The following is a 17,968-nucleotide window of genomic DNA, read 5'->3' as shown; positions in this document are numbered from 1 at the left end:
TGATTAACTGTGTCCTGGGTTTTAACAGAGAGCATAAAAGTCATGGTCCTTGTACTCTTGAAGCTTTTAGCTTAGTGGGAAAATAGTATTAATAGTCACACTAAAATGACTGTATAGCAACACTGCTCTGAAGAGAAGGAAATGGCTTTTTGTGATTGTACCCACTGTTTAATGACTGTCTTTGAGCTTGATACTTTGGTTGCTCTAATGGCCCTGGATATCAGATATCTCTTCCTGGTGGTAATGAGAATTGGATTTTATGGAGTTGAAGCTAAGGTGGGAGAAGAAAGAGCATAAAAGGTAAAAAAGTGAGCTAAGCCAGATTCTTCAGGAGAAAATCAAGGTTCATGAAACAAATACCATGTTTCAAAAAGGTGAGAAATAAGTTTGGGGGGGTCCCTCTCCCAGGAGACTGAAGCTGTGAAGAAATAGAGTAAGAACCTAACATGTCTGAAACAAGCAAGGAGTAGGAAGGTTCCTGAGTGGTTATCCAGTGTCGAGGCAAGGGTTGACAATTTACCTTTCATGGTCAGGCAAATAAGAGTGGTTTAGGGGGGCAGTACAGAAGGATAGGGCCATAGGCTAGGTGCACAATCCTTTATTGAACCTTTATCCTCATCTCTAACCTAATATAGAGACTACTTTCTAAACCATACATCAGAGTATACTCAGGCTGAGGTTGGGAAATACACACCATTTTGAATATATGTAGAAGAAAAATATGTCTTCGGCACTTTCCATCTCCCCATCAGGGTAGGAAAGTTCCCATGCACTATTCTCCCTCTTTTTAGGAGTATGATTTCTTTCTGAGTTCCATTTCCTATTTAGCTGCATTAACTTGAACTTAACTCTTAATGGCTAAAAACAAAATATTTCTCCCTTCTAGCTAGCATTTGCATTTTAATAGGGGCTTTCAAAAATGCCTAAACCCAAGGAATGAGTAATTTGGGAATTCCAAGCACCAGGGTAGGGCTGGTACACAGAATGGGGAGAGGGGACGTCCCTCAAATTGTGCCCTTGATACATTGGCTTTCTCTCTTTGACCATGGTTCTGGTTCTGAGACAACAGGAAGGGGCCCTCTTAAGGGGCCATGATTGGCATAAATGCCTTTTAGTGAGTTCTGGGTTCTTATTTGTGGTAGGCAGAGCCCTTGACCAGATGTGCACAGACTCACCTGTAAAACTTTGCATGATGCTTACCCACAGGCACCTTTTGGCAAAAAAGGAAAAAATGGTTTCCAAAACCATTAATAATTTGGAAAAGAGATGCTCCTTGACTCAAAAATATCTGATTTGGGGGCATCTGTCTTGTACATAAACTTGCTATAAGGAGACTGGAAAGCTAACCATGCTATGTACGTTCCTTCTTCCGGGAGTGAGGGGAATGGACTCTTAATTTTAATACTTTAATTACCTACAATATCAGGGAATGAATAAAAGCAGCCTTCTCCCCCATATGAATCTACATAGATATTTTTTCTTTGTACCTATTCATCTTTGATGCTGTTCCCCTCATATCTGTGTGGAAACATTGTGCTCCCAAATGAGTATGGGAAAGGACACCTAATCAAATTAAGGCAGTGTTAGGTATGAAAAATCTTCACAAATGGGAGTCCAGGAGGATTTGCTCCAAGAAGAGATTGGAGACCAAGTCAGACATATGATCCAGCGTGAGCTAGAAAGAGACATGTTTGGCATGGGAACTTAGCAAAGCTCAAGATGGGTGACACACATCTATAGCCAATCATCTATGCCCACCAGACACCAGGAAGTGTTCACGTTTTCATCAAGGTGTCACTCATGCTCTTCTCTTTCTTGTCCGTATGCTGGTTCAGCCTCTTCATCTGAGGTCTTTGAGAGTTTAATATTGGCTTTCTTGATACCAGCCCTCACCCCTTCCTCAGACCACTGACAGGCTCATTTCCTTTAAACTTCCATTACATAATTTTTCTGCTTCCAGACCATCAATCCCAAACTCTCAATTTTCTATCACATCAAATATAAACTCATCTGACATACCAGACTGCATTAAGCTATCCTACTCTACTTAAAGAAATGAACTTCCCATTATTTGTGCAAGTGAAAAAGTAAAAAAACTCTGTAGCATCCACTGTATTAGTCTACTAAATAAGAGTGATTCCTGACACTCAGTTGAATGAATGAATAAATAAACCAATCAATTAATACCTTATTCTCATCTCCCATACTTAATCCATCACCACATCCTGTCAATTATAATCCTAAATATCACTTGAACCTATCCACTGCTACTTCTGCTACTACCACCCTAGACCAAACAACCATCTTCTTCATTTAAATGACTGCAATAGTCAATGGATTGGTCTTCTGGCATCTGTTCTGACTTCCCTACTATCCACTTGCTACACAGTAGCCAAAGTCATCTTTTCAAACTACAAACCTGACTATGTCACTCTTCCACTTTAATTTCTTCAGTGATTCACATTGCACTCAGAATAAACACCAAAATCCTTTGCTGACCCTTAAGATAAGCATGGTCTGGCCTCCACTGACCTCTCCAGGCTTGTCTTCCACCCCTCTAGTCATTTAAGCCACATCAACCTTCCCTCATGTCCTTCTTGCCGTGGTGCCTTTGCACCTGCTGTTCCTTTTGCCTAGAATCCTTCCAAGCTACCCCCTTCACCTATCTGGCACTTTTCAATCTGTTATGTTTACCTAAAAAACTGCCCCTAAACTCGGCAGCTTAAAACAATGAATATTTTACTCTGTCTTACAATGTTGTGGGCCAGAAATTTGGGCAGGGTTTTGAGTGATTTTTCTGTTCCTCATGGCATCAACTGAAGTCACTTGGTGGTTGGTACTAAGTTAGTGAATGGGCTAGTATAGAACTTCCCTGTCCAATTCAGTAGGCACTAGCCACATGTGGCTACTGATCACTTGAAATGTAGTTCATCTAAGTTCTGTAAGTGTAAAACACCTACAAGATTTTGTACAGAAAAAACAATGTAAAATATCCATTAATAATTTTATATTGATTATATGTTGAGATTATAATATTTTAGATATACTGAATTAAAGAAAACATATCATTAAAATTAATTTTTACCTATTTCTCTTTAATTTTTTATTTTTTTTATTTTTTTCTCTTTAATTTTTTAATATGGCTATTGGAAATTTTCAAATTACGTATGTGGTTGCATTAAATTTCTAGTGGATGGTGCTAATCTAGAGCAAGGGTCACCATTTTTTTCTACAAAAGGCCGATAGAAAATATTTTCAGCTTTGCAGGCCTGACAGTCCACTACTCATCTCTACCACTGTAATGAAAAAACAACCATAGACAATAATTAAACAAATGGGTATAGCTGCATTCCAATAAAACTTTATTTATAAAAATAGATGGTGGCCAGATTAGGTCTGCAGGCTATGTTTGCTAACCTCTGATCTAGAGCTTCCAAGAGTTTTTTAAGTTTATTTATTTATCTTGAGAGGTAGAGAGAAAGCATGAGCAGGGGAAGGGCAGAGAGAGTGAGAGAGAGAATCCCAAGCAGGTTCCACACTGTCAGCAAAGAGCCCAATGTGGGACCCAATCTCATGAACTGTGAGATCATGACCTGAGTCAAAATCAAGAGTTGGACACTTAACTGACTGAGCCACCCAGGCACCCCTAGAGAATCCAAGATTTTATTCATATGTCTTGTGGCTTGGCAGAGATGGCTGGAAGGCAGGATTCGGCTGGGACTGTTGACCCAAACATCAATGCATGGACTCTTTGGCATGGTGGTCTTAGGGTAGTGGGACATCTTCCATGATGGAGTCTTCCAAGAAAAACAGAAGCTGCAAGGCTTTTTATGAAACATCCTTTCTGCTGTATTCTATTAGAGAAGTCTCTAAGGCCAGCCCAGGTTTAAGGAGAGATTAGACTTCACCTCTTCATGGGAGGAGTAACAAAGAATATGTGTCCATCTTTAATCTATCACATCATTCTTCAAATCTCAGTTAAGACTAGTCCTATTATAGGCATTCAAATTACCGTGAAACTCTCCTATGTGGCACTTGTCATTGTTAACAAATTTACATCTATCTGTGTGATTCTTTTGCTCCTTCACTAAACTATAACCAACCATATGAAGAGGTTCCTGGTTTTGTTCATTATTATATTCTAAGCAGCTAGCACAACGCCTGGTTTAATAAATATTTGTTGAATGAATGAATGATATTAGGGCACAACTTTGCAGCCATTAACTGTACTAATAATATTGATCCCACATTTCTCCACATTGCTCTCAAGCATATCACAAGACACCCTGTCAGAGGCCCTGTTAAAATTCAGACACATTCCATTCCCAGCAATCTTATGAATTTGTAGTTCAGAAACTTTATAAAAAAGGAAATAAGCCTACCCTATTCCTCCCAGTACCTCAAAGGTGATAATAGCTGCTCTAAAATTATACCTTCAGATTCTGGTGCTCTGAGACGTAATTCATGCAGCATGTGAAACCAGAGGCAAACCAAGGCCCCAGGCAGCTTGTGATCCTCCTGGACTTCACTCACAATGCCAGTACAGCAAGCTTGGCTTGTCCAGTCACAGGATGAACTGACAGAAGACAAAGGACCAGGCCCAGAGTACTGGACTGAGTCCGACCTAATCTTCCCTCCATGGAGGCTGCAGCATCATCTCCTGCTTTGCTTAGAGCAAGGACTCTTGTATGTGCCAGGAGGAGATAAGCATTGCCACCTTCCACACTGATCCTAGAACTTAAATTGTAGTTATATGTGTACACCCTATCATTTTTTTTAGTACTGAGTGAGGGACCAAGACCCACACATCTTTACATCCCCCACAACCTGTAGAACAAGCCTGTCACTGAGTAAATTCAATAAATGTTTACATGAGAGAAGGTCTCAATGATCAAACAATTTTCCTTAGACACCAGCAAACTTAGCATTTTTCCTGATACCCTGATCATGGCTAATACTCTAGATAAAGTTGCGAAACAGGAAACAGTTTTCTTTGTTGACACCAGCTTGTACCTTGAATTCTTCTCTCACTTCCTGTGACATCATATCTGCACTCCCCAGTCTCACCCTCTAGCTAACCACCATCACCCCACCTCCCTTCATACAGCCTCTTGCCTGAAATAGATCCCACATGCTCCTTCAGATCTGAGACACCAAAGATACCTTCTTTATCCCCTCCTCTTTCTGCCCAAATACCTGAATTTCCCCCAGAGTTCTTCTAGGTGAGACTTGCTGAAACACAGTAACCTGTGCCTGCAGCTAAATCCACACTAGAACGCTGATAACCTGTTCAGGGCTGGAGTGGAGAGGAACGTTCTCTGCCTGGCACGGAAAGGGTGTTCAAGTAATATTTGTGGAATGAATAGAAGCTCAGACAGAAACTCTTCTGATAGGAAGGGCCTTTTGGCTCCTCCCACCCCCATCACAGCACCTGCCTCTCCCGTAATGTACACTCCGATCCCAGGAGCCACCTTCACACTTGGCCTTTGGGATGTGCTGCTCCCCTGCTACCTTAAGAGTGGGTAGAATCATAATTCTTTCTCCTTGCTCCCACAGCACAGCTGAAACTGGTTGGAACTTTTAAAGGAACTCTATCAGTGTTAAAAAGAACACAATGATACTGTGTGGGTTTAAACCTCAACTCTGTCATTTACTACCGGGTGGCTAGGGCAAGTTCCTTAACCTCTCAGCAGCTCCGTTTCTTCATCTGTAACTTGGGGGCAGATAATCACACTTGGCTGTGAGGAATAAAAGTGTAAATAGTCATTCAGCTGACTCTCACTCATGGTCTATGATGAGCCAGGCATATACAGTAAGGGAAAGTGGGGTGCTAGGGTAGGTGCTCTGCTTTGGTTTCTACGATGGGCCTCCAGCTACATGAGGCAAAAACCTACTATTAGATTTTTGGTCAGTTCACCTACCTACAGACCTTATTCTGCTCACCACTGACAGAAATCTCTTCTCAGAGAATCCCCCCGTAAATTCTTAGGTTCTTTCCTCTCCCATTCCCCTTTTTGCTCGCTCCCTTCAAAAGCAAGAGTATCTACTTCTCAGGCCCTCTGGAGAAAGCAATGACTGGTGGTTGTGGTTGAGAGTTTATTCCTGAGGGAACAGTGACGTTTCTGCTCTTCTTCAGAGCTGAAAACATTGAAGAAACTGGCTTCCCAACCCAAGCCTGCATCCTCACACATACGCCATGTCTAGAGTTGAGAGAAATTCTTCACATGGGGTATAGAGGATCATGTCAATCTCAAGTATTTTAGCACCATATTTTACGAGGGTCTCTGACAAACAAAATGTCCAAAGTATTGTCCAGGACAGTGTGCAATCTTCAAATTAACGTTAGTAAAGTTTACTAAAAAGACTCACTGCTGGGCCAGGATTTTGAGGAGGGATGTAATCTCTGCCCCCAAATTCTTAAAGGGCTTTCGCAGAAGTGTATTAAGGTTTCTCTGCATAGCTCCAGAGAGTGACACCAGTATCAATGAGAGGAAGTTAAGGAGAGGCAGTTTTCGCTCAGGGGAAGAGAGAATTTCCAAATAGAGAAGTTAAAATGGTATTGATTTCCTTGTCATATGCAGTGTTTCTCCCCAATATATGAATTACAGGGACCATCTGTCCAAGATTTCTTGGGCCATACTGATTCATGTAATAATTTGAATTAAAGGTGATTTGTTAAATTTATAGTGAAATATAATTTGATTTTGTGTCCCTGTTCAACACATCACCTCAAGGAAAAACAAATCTTTGGCTAGGTCAAACATGCTGATTTTTGGATTGCAAACAATGGGAGATTCCTATAGTAGATCGTAGTTCAGACTCAAAGGATTCCCAGTCCTCAGTTTCTATGACAAATAGGATGCTGGTGGTGATTTAGTATGAGGAAGTGCACAGGAATCAAACAGAGAACTCTCTAGGCTCTACCATTGAGTGGTGTCAGCTCTGGCCCAACAGATAATGCCCAAGCTCTGTAACCTATTGAAATCATTGGAAGGAAGAGACAGATTAATTGGGAGCAAGTGTGAGATTCACATACTGAACACATACTGTGTGCTTCAGCAACTGAACATATTTGCAACTCAGTGTCATAAAGCTCTACTTTTCTAAGTAGTTACCAATTCACACTAATTTTTTAAATATTAAAGAGCTCCTACAAATTAAGAAAAACTTGTAAAAAGCCCAAAGATTCAAAAGTATGTAAAAGAAATGTATGGACAGTACATGGAACAAGAAATGTTATCTCTTATACATTTGAAAAGATATTCAAACTCATAATAAAAGAAATTCATTCTAAAATTACAGTGAGGGGCGCCTGGGTGGCTCAGTTGGTTGAGCGTCCGACTTCGGCTCAGGTCATGGTCTCACGGTTTGTGGGTTCAAGTCCCACATCAGGCTCTGTGCTGATAGCTCAGAGCCTGGAGTCTGCTTCGGATTCTGTGTCTCCTCTCTCTGCCCCTGCCCCACTTGTGCTCTGTATCTCTCTGTCTCTCAAAAACAAATAAATGTAAAAAAAATTTTGTTTTAATTACAGTGAGAGGGGTGCTTGGGTGGCTCAGTCAGTTAAGTGTCCAACTCTTGGTTTTGGCTCAGGTCATGATCCCATGGTCTCATGAGTTTGAGCCCTGCATTGGACTCCATGCCAACAGTGTGGAGTCTGCTTGGGATTCTCTCTCTCCCTCTCTCTCTGCTTCTCCCCCACGTGCACTACTGTCTCTGTCTCTCTCAAAATAAATAAATAAACTTAAAAAAATTTTAATAAAAATTAAAAAAATAAAATTACAATAAGAACCACCTCACATCCATTAGGATGAATACCATAGGGAAAGAAAATAACAGATGTTGACAAACATGTGGAGAAATTGCAACTCTTGTGCACTATTGATGGGAATGTAAAAGTATGCAGCTGCTGTGGAAAACAGTATGCCAGTTCCTCAAAAATTAAAAATAGAATTACCATATGACCAGTAATTCTACTTCTGACTATACACCCAAAAGATATGAAAGCAGGGCTGCAAAGAGATATTTGTACATCCATGTTCATAGCATTTTCACAACAGCCAAAAGGTGGAAACAACTTAAATATCCATCAACAGATGAATGGATAAACAAAATGTGGCATATACACACAGTGGGATATTATTAAGCCTTAAAAATGAAGGAATTTCTGATACAATCAACATGGATGAACCTTGATTAAATTATGCTAAGTGACATAAGCCAGTCACAAAAAGACAAATACTGTATGATTCCACTTATATGAGGTACCTGGAGTAGTTAAATTCATGAAAACAGAAGGTGGAATGGTGGTTTCCAGGGCCTGGGTGGAGGAGAGAATAGAGAGCTAGTGTTTAGTAAGTAATGAGTTTCTGTTTTGCAAGATGAAAAGAGTTCTGGATATGGATGGTGATGATGGTTGCACAATAATGTAATTGTACTTAAAACCACTGTACACTTAAAAATGAGTAAGATGTGCTCTCTCTTTTTCTCAAAAAAAGAGCGGAGGTGGGTGGCGCATGGGTGGCTCAGTCACTTAAGACTCCAACTCTTGATTTCAGCTCAGGTCATGATCTCACAGTCATGAGATTGAGCCCCACAACATGCTGGGCATGGAGGCTGCTGAAGATTCTCTCTCTCCCTCTCCCTCTGCCCCTCCCCCATTTGCATGTGTGTGCTCTCTGTCAAAAAAAAAATGGGTAAAATGGTAAATTTTAGGTTATGTGTATTTTACCAGAGTGAAAAATAATTAAAAAATTTTTTAATTATTATGTTTATTTATTTTGAGAGAGAGAGAGAGAGTGACAGTGTGAGTGGGGGAAGGGTAGAGAGAGGGGAGACAGAGTCCGAAGCAGGCTACAGGCTCTGAGCTATCAACACAGAGCTTGTTGCAGGGCTCGAACTCACAGTGAGATCATGACCTGAATTGAAGTTGGACACCTAACTGACTGAGCCACCCAGGCACCCCAAAAAATAATTTTTAAAAATTACAATGAGGGGCCACCTGGGTGGCTCAGTTGGTTAAGTGTCCCACTTTGACTCAGGTCATGATCTCTCGGTTTGTGGGTTTGAGCCCCACATAAGGCTCTATTATCACAGCTTGGGGCCTGGAGCCTGCTTCAGATTCTGTGTCTCCCTCTCTCCGTGCCCCTCCCCTGCTCAAACTCTATCTCTCCCTCAAAAATAAATAAACTTTAAAAATTTTTTTAAATAATAGAAATGAAAATTACAATGAGGTGTCATCTTAACTTTCCTTATTAGTAAAGATGACAAATTAGAAAACATGTTATGTTGGCAAAAGCTATGTGAAAAGAAGCATGCTCATAGGGGACATAAACATATAATCTTAGGGGAAAACAATTTTTCAATGTTTCAAATATTAAAATTGCAATTAAATTTGACCCTTTGGTCAAGCCATTCTACCTCTAGGAAGATAGCTTACTCCCACAGTGATTTTGCATATGATCAAGGTTTTTCATTGCAGCAAAATACATCTATTGATAGAGGCTGGTAAAATAAATTATTATCACTCAATAGAATACAACAGAATATGCAACTGTTAGAATGAAGATACCCAGTACATGCTGATACAGAACAACCTCTAAGCTAGTGGCAAGTGTGCAAAATTGTGTATAAAATACTACCACTAGTGTTTAAAAATGAAATGAAAAAAGAATATGGGTCTATGTTTTCATTCTGCTTTACTTAAAATAACTGCAAGTCTAGGCAAGAAACTTAACAGATAGCAGTGGTCACTCCAGTTATGTCTGTGGAGGAAAACTAGATAGCTAGGGGACAGATTGGGAGAGAGACTTGCTTTCCACTATTTATCACCTTTAACTTTTAAATTTAGTTCCATGTGCAGGTATAATCTATTCAAAGATTTTTAACTAAAAAAAAGAGGTTATAGTCTAGAAGGGAAGAAACATAACAGACACTTATAGCCCAAAGTTCTATGCTGAGTGCTATGGGAGCAGAGAGAAAGGGTATCTAGCATAGCCCAAATGGATCAGAGATGGCTCCTCGACAGACACCCCGAAGGAAGACATTTCTTCTATTGGATAAGAAATAGTTGTGCATCTTCTCCTGGGCATTGGTTTGTTGTATCTTAATTAGATCTGTAGATTAATTCACCAATTAGGTTTTCATTTTCACTTTGGTAAAAAGCTATAGGCCAAACTTATGACCTGAACCATGCAGGATGAGCAGATTTCTATGGTAAACATTTAGCATTGGGCTTGTACAAGGCTCCATTTTTTATTCTTGCATTTGTTTTGCTTTTCAACTGTTTCTAATTTTGGTCATTCTCCCCTATTCTATGCTTCCCTGTAAGCCATTCTACAGCCTTTTTTGTCTAAGTTGGGGTAAATGGGTGAGTAAAGAAAGAGGGAGGGTGGAGAGGAAGAAAGAGATGAGAGTATAAAGCAATGCCTATTGTTTTCTTTGGCTCCATCATGTTCTCAAAGAGGGGTCCTTAGACCAGCAGCAGCAGCATCACCTCTGAGTTCGTTAGACATGGGTTTCACCCTGCCTACTAATTCAGAATCTCTATGGACAAGGCCCAAATAACTACTTTAACATGATCTGCTAGATGATTTTTATGCACATTAAAGTTCGAGAATCACAGGGAAACCAAAGGCAAGTTGATTGCTAAACATACTCTTTATTTGTCCCATCAAACCCATTGTATTGGTCAAGATAAGTAATGCTAATTACTCCAATAAATAATCCCCAAAATTTCATTAGCTTAACACAATAAAAGTTTATGTTTTGCTCATGCTACAGTCCAATATTGATCACTTTAGGGTGGAAAGAGCTGTTTCATTAATTTGTTCACTAAACCAGTTCCTTTCATAGTGAGGCTTTGCCATCCTCTGGGGCCTTGGATTCTTCCTCTGGATTCTTTGCATCTAAGAAGGCAGGAGAGGGAACAAAGAGAGAGGAAGCTTTGTTGGCAGGTCTGGAAGCAACACCAGTCTTTTCTGCCTACTATTCCCCTGGCTAGAACCCCAATCACGTGGCCCACCTAATTGCAGGGGAGGCTGGGGTGTAGGGCATATCTGTGGAGCCAGGAGGAAAAGGAAATAGCTTTGGTGAATACATAGCATGATCTCTGCCACATCCGTGGGCCTAAGTGAATCTCAAACTCCACATGTCATGTTTTGATTTTCAGTGTCATTTTCTAATCAAATTTTATCTTTTCTTTTTTAACTCTAGCACTATGGGACTGAGTCACACTCTCCTTGTGATGGCCCTCCTGCTCTCTGGTAAGAACCTTTGACTTTGTAAAGTCCTAGAATCCTTCTACTGTCTCCCAATGAGTTGACCATTTTGAGCCCAGGCCTGAGACTTGATGGATTTTACTTAATTTCTATACAGTGCTGCACAATACCACATTAAACAACAACAACAACAACAACAAAAAAAAAACAAACAAACACTTTTCTGCAGAAGAAGGAAGCATCATGATTAAGAACAGGTATCTCAACCAATGGCAGGTGTAGCCTGGGATGGAGCTCCACCCCTCTGCACATCCTCCTCCTTTGCCATCTTATACCCATGGTACTGGATACACAAAGTAAGGTACACTGGCCTGTCCAGCAGCACCCAGGGAGCTATGGGAAGGCCCCTGCTCTGACACCACTGAGACTTAACTCTTTTGCTCCACACATACTTCCTTCTGGTCTTCTCTGTCCCCATTCCTGGCATTCTCTGGCTTTTAGAAAATAGCTGATGGGCTTCTGAAATCCTTCCATTAGGGACCACTGGTTTCCATGTTCCCTACCTTCCCTTTCCTCCTCCACTGCCTTCCCTACCAGCCCATGCCCATAGATCATAGTTGCCACTGTTTACTGGAAAGATCAAGAAGCCCAGCCCTGCTACCTACCTCAGTGACCTTCAGCTTGTTGCATCTGTGGATTCACCATGAAGTGAATGAAGCTGAGCTTCAGGGATTCTCACACTTTCCAAAGTCCCCTCTGAGCCTCCATAAGGGGCCCTAGTAGTGTGATCATGAGTCTCCTGCTTTGGTAAAATTTTCATCAATATGATATTTTAACCACAATAGTTAAGACCACTGTCTTTTTCCACTGCAGCTTTCCTCTCCATCACATTCTCCTTCTGTTGGGTGCCACTGTAGTGGCCATGGGCATTTTGTATTTGAATTCTATATTCTTTCTCTTAAAGAGAACTCCCCGTCCCTCCCCACCCCCAACAAAGATGTTTTAGAAGACTCAGGCCTCACAAAACTCAGATCTTCCCTGTTTGCTGCTCCTCCCTGAGTTTCAGTTTCTTCATCTATAAACTGGGATCGATCGAGGTTCCTGCCGCACACCCTGTGACTGGGTGCCTTTAGTTTCTCCTCTCCCGCCCCTTCCTGCTGCTCATTTTCCACACCCTCAGCACCAAGAGAGAAACCATCCCAGTTCTGATGTGGGGCAGGAAGGGAGGGTGAGCTGAGCCCAAGCGTGGCCATGGCAGGAGGCAGGCTGCCCCTCAGTAACCAGCATGCTGGTGAGTTCACCTCCTCCAGAGGGCTGCACACCGGGCCCATGGCCATTGGCCTCATGCCTGCTGTCTGTGATGAGGAGTCAAGGTTCTAGGGAGAGATGCTCCCTCAGATTGATGCTAGCTGGGACAGGCCTTTTGTGATTTCTGTTTTCTACTTAGCACCTTGGAGCTTGTTGAGTCCATGAGTATGAGGTCTATAGATGTGCTAACTGACCACTTCACTGGTTTAGGCCAGAACAGAAGCTTCTACGATCCAGGGCCAATAACCTGCTAACTTTAGCTCTTGGGGAGGCATAAGGTATATGTGAGCAAGAGTAAGAGAGAAAGGGGCTAAGACAAGTCTCTGGAGAACATTATCCAGCAGGAAGCCCTTCCCATTCTACTTCCTATTTTATTTACTTGACAAATACTTAGATGTAGCACTTACTTTGTGCCAGGTACTGTTATAAGCATTTTATAAATAATAACTCATTTGAACATCACAATAATTTGCTGCTTTAGGTCTTATTTTGATTCACCATTTTATAGATGTAGAAAAGAGCCCAGAGAGGTTAAGTAATTTGTCTAAGACCAACATAGGTATAAGTGGCAGAGCTTAGATTCATACCCCACAGTGTAGATTCAGCATCTATTCACTTAACCTTGACATTATGCTTCCTCTCCTAACTGTTGCTCATGAACTGTTCATAAGTGGTAGGATTTGTTCCTTGAAGATACAAACAACTTTGTTGGGTAAGGTCACTTATGTCTCAGCCAAGGTCACAAGATCCCCACCAGCACGTCCTCCACCTTCCCTATAGCCAACACCTCAGCTGTCTCTAATGCTTGGGCCCCCCGCCCTTCTCATTACAGTGGCCAGCCCAGCTCTTATGACGTGGGGGAAAATTGAAGAAAAATGGCTTAGAAACAAATTTTTAGAAACATCTGAACTGAGATACCATTTTCCCCTAAACTTTCTGATTCTGCACACTGAAAGTGAGAATAAAGCTGAGAAACCCTATCAAAACTGAGTCCAGATGTCACTTTTGCCCTTGTTTTAACTTTGAAACTGCCTGGACACTTCTTAACCTCAGAAAAGAGAATTACCAGTATTGAAACCTTAAAAATAACCCCCCAAATGGTAACTGCTTAAGTTTTATGGCATTAAAAGTATAAAAAATAAATAAATAAATAAAAGTATAAGCTATATATTTGGCAATAAAAATTGCAATATTGGGATAGGAAAATGGTGATACCGGATTAGAATTAGAATGTAGCATTGTCAATGCTTCACATGCTATTAAAAACAACAAAAAGAAGAACAACAACAAAACAGATATCATTCTTTTTTAAAGAAGGGGAAGAATCAACTGAATTTTATCTGTCTTTCTTCTCAGGACTCATCTCTGCTTACTGAGTTGGTGAGCATTGACCCGGCCACAGGCAGGGATCCAAGGGAAGAAAGGAGATGCAGTTGGCCCAGTTAATCTGCAGCAAAAATGCAGGGTTGAATGATTTATTTGATGGCAGAGATAAAGCAGTGCAGCAAAATAATTTTGTGTTTCCTCTCCCCCATATCTTTTGTGTCTTCCCCTAGTTGTGGAAATTAGACATTATAGTGGCCACCTCTGCCCTTCAGATGAAAACTGGATGAGAGTTTAAGACTGAAAAGGGAAGGAGGGCCTTGCAGAATTAGGTTACAATTTGTGCTTTGTATTTATAAAGCTAAGGGAATTTCTAGGTGCCACTTGGAGAGACACATTTAACTGTCAAGTTCTGTTTGCTGCTGTCCCAGCGCCTCTGTAACTCTTTAAAGCTGGAGCCAGAGTGGTATTTGGAAAATCAGTAGCTCACACATCAGAAGGAAATTTCTTTCTTGTTTGACTTTTGTTGATGGCTCTCTTATTGTCTGGTAGTGCTTCCCATTTCTTTTGATCAATACCTCTGGCTCAATGAATGTACCCGGAGTATAACTGAAAGTCTTTTTTCACTTTAAAATTTACATAAAATTGGGTCAAACCCTTATTCCACATCTTATGGAAAGGTCCACTGTTTTCCCCCAGATTTTTGCAGGTTCCCAGCGGATGGTTGCATGGAGATTATGTTTATATATGTGGTTACTTTCACTCCTATTTCCTGCTACTGTTGATAGTGGTCACTAAAATCACTACCTAGAGGTGAGCAGATACTTCAGACTTAATTGAAAAATTCCCAAAGAATTGTCATGAAGCCTAATAGTTGTCCTATTGGGGTCATTCCATGTTAAGCTACTGTTTCAGGGTCTTTTGAAATACATTCATGCAACCCAGTAGGTAGTATCTTATCCCAAAAGTAATTCATCATTTTAGTAGAGTGTTTAGTAAGTTCCAAAGAGTATGGGCTGGGGGGCGCCTGGGTGGCTCAGTTCATTGGTCTTCCAACTCTTGATTTCAGCTCAGGTCATGATCCCAGGGTCATGGAATCAAGCCTCATATTGGGCTTTGAGCTCAGTGTGGGTCCTGCTTAGGATTCTCTCTCTCTCCCTCTCTCTTTCTCTCTCTCTGTCTTGCTCTCTCTCTCTCTCTCTCTCTCTCTCCCCTCTCCTTCTGCCTCTCTCCCCCACTCACTCTCTCTCTCTTTAAAGTGAAAAAAGGGGCACCTGGATGGCTCAGTTGGTTAAGTGTCCAACTTCAGCTCAGGTCATGATCTCACAGCTTGTGGGTTTGAGCCCCGTGTTGGGCTCTGTGCTAACACCTCAGAGCCTGGAGCCTGCTTCAGATTCTGTGTCTCCCTCTCTCTCTGCCCCTCCCCTGCTCACACTCTGTGAAAAATAAAGAGTATGGGCTGTCAGCCATGATAATTTAGTGGGAGATGGTCACTGAATAGGATAAGTGTAGGGTTGTTTAGAAGCAAGAATAAAACTGGGAAAAGAGAATTTCTCTAGGTGTGGATTTATTTTCATTTATCTTGCTTGGTACTTACAATGCACTTTTGATCTGAGGACCCATGTGCTCAATTTGAATAGGGAACACAGAGGCTTCAATGGTAGACATACTCCTTCAGAAAGGAGTTAAAAGTTTGAGATATTATGGCTTATTTTTACTTTGTGAGAGATCTTAATACCATTTTCAGAATATGTAACTCTGAATTTTGGCCCCCATGGGACTGTTGTAATTTATGGAAACAAAAACAAACACTTAGTAGCCCTTACTATATAAGCAACATTTTACTTCTAGAGCCAATCTATTCAACAGAAGTGACCCCCTCTTATATTGTCAGGCCATAGGGCCAAGTTCCAGGGCCATAGTTTCAAAGGTATAAAAACACTTTTAACACCCTCTAAGAATATTTACCCATTCTTGGTTTCATTTTCACTTTCTTTAATTCCTTCTTCTTATATATGTGTCTATTAAAAAGCATTCAACTCCTTTCCCCATTTAAAAATCACTTTTCTGGTATTTACTATAAAGCAACAGATAAGACAGTAAAAACAGTTACATACAGTTATGATCACAATATATATAAGAATCTCTCACATTTACTCAATATTGTTTCATACATACTTTCTAAAGTTTCTAAATTATTTTCATTTTCATAATTTTTGAAATTGCATTAATCCATTGAATTGGAGTTAAAATTTAGTGTGTGTGTGTGTGTGTGTGTGTGTGTGTGTGTTACTCATTTAGAAGTTATGACCTCACTGTCTTCTTTGGTTGCTAAGGACATTTCAATCTAATTGTCATTTAGGTTTTCTTTCTTCAGTTTTTAAAGAATGAGTTTATAAGTTTGAAAAAATATTTTATGCTTTAAGTTTAGCAGTTTAACCACAACATTTCTAGGTGTGAACTTATTTTCATTTATCTTACTTGATACTTAGAATGTATTTTAAATCGGAGGACCCAAGTTCTTCTCAACTTGAATATTCACAATCTTTATCTCTTCAACTATTGTTTACATACCATTCCTCCATTCTCTCTTCTTTGAGAAACTCTAGAGCTTCTCACACTAACTGTTCATGATTCAATCTGTTCTTCCACATTTTTACTTCTTTCTCTTTCTGTACAGCATGCTAACCAAGGGTCAGGTAGATCAGCACAGCCAGGAGGTCTTCTCATTGTTGAGGGAGCCCAGAACAAAAGGCTCCAACAGTGTTTTGGACCCTGAGGTTGGAGTGGGGAAGAAAGATGAAGGGAAGTGCTTGGGTTGGACATACTGAGTCAGCATGAAGAAAAGTGTCTTCAAGGCTCTTCCTCTTCCCCAACATTAGGAGACCTCAGGAAAGGCTTCTGAAGGCCTCTGCTCAAGAACTCAAAGGAATCTAGGAATGAAGGTGTCCAGGCTATTAATGTAAATTTTTGAATGGGCATGACTGGCCACAGATCTTGAGTTTTGACTACAGTTCCTATCAGAGATTGCTGTGCATGGGCTGTGCACTAAGTCTGGTGTGGGAAGGACAGTTCTTCCCCATGAAGCCTTCTAGGTAAAATCTTTGTAATTCTTTAGGATGAGGACTTAAAAAAATCACACATAGGTTTTTAAACTAGGAGATGGATTCCTCAGAAGAGACAGACAATAACCAACATACCACATCATGTCAGGGCATGATAACTACTCTGATAAAAAATAAGTCAGTATAAGGAATAGGGAGTGGCAAGGATGCTATCTTCAATAGAACGGTCAGAGAAATCTCCCTAGGTGGTAGCATTTTATGGGAGACTTAATGAAGTGAAGAAATAACTATGAGACTGTATGGAGGAAGAGCCTTCTAGGCAGAGGGATCAATACGAGAAAAGGCCTTGAGATAGAGTGTGCCTGCCTTTGGAGGAATAGCAAGGGAGCCAGTGTGGCTAGAGCTGAGTAAGTGAGAGAAAGAGGTTTCAAAGGTACCAAGGGCCAGATTATATGAGACCTTATAGACCATGGGATGGATTTTGGATTTAGTTCTCAGGGTGATGTGAAAGGATATGGATTTAATTTTCAGTGTTGTAGGAAGTCATCAGAGACTTCTGAACAGAAGAATTATATTATCTGAGATACACTTTTTTTTAATTTTTTTTAACGTTTATTTATTCTTGAGACAGAGAGAGACAGAGCATGAACAGGGGAGGGACAGAGAAAGAGGGAGACACAGAATCTGAAACAGGCTCCAGGCTCTGAGCTGTCAGCACAGAGCCTGACGCGGGGCTCGAACTCATGGTCCATGAGATCATGACCTGAGCCGAAGTCGGACGCTTAACCGACCAAGCCACCCAGGCGCCCCTGAGATACACTTTTAAAGGATTATTTGGGCTTAAATAACTAGATGTGGGGGCAAGGATGAAAGTGGGGAGATCAATTAGGAGGCAATTGCAATTATCCCAGTGGAGATGGAATGGAGGCTTGGCCTCGGGGAGTATCTGCAAACTCAGTGAGTAATGTTCCAATTCAAAATCTATCTCAGTGAAGCAGAAGAATTGATGGAGTGGTGGTAGTAGAAGGAATGAAGTGAAAAGACAGGAAGTGGTGA

The 17,968-nt window shown here is 40.9% G+C and overlaps 1 protein-coding gene across 3 annotated transcripts in view; it reads left to right on the top strand.

Annotated features, from left to right (window-relative positions):
- Window positions 1–17,968, top strand: part of CD86 (CD86 molecule) — a 68,914-nt gene that overhangs the window by 26,796 nt on the left and 24,150 nt on the right. For all 3 annotated transcript variants that reach the window (XM_086675282.1, XM_025912887.2, XM_025912886.2), the window contains exon 2: window positions 11,212–11,261. In XM_086675282.1, coding sequence (XP_086531408.1) covers window positions 11,212–11,261 — 50 coding nt within the window. The remainder of the gene's footprint in view (window positions 1–11,211; window positions 11,262–17,968) is intronic.

The sequence above is a fragment of the Puma concolor genome, chromosome C2, assembly GCF_028749965.1.
Source record: "Puma concolor isolate L17-30 chromosome C2, mPumCon1.1.hap2, whole genome shotgun sequence".
NCBI classification, from domain to species: Eukaryota; Metazoa; Chordata; class Mammalia; order Carnivora; family Felidae; genus Puma; species Puma concolor.
This window is presented reverse-complemented; position numbering and strand designations above follow the sequence as displayed.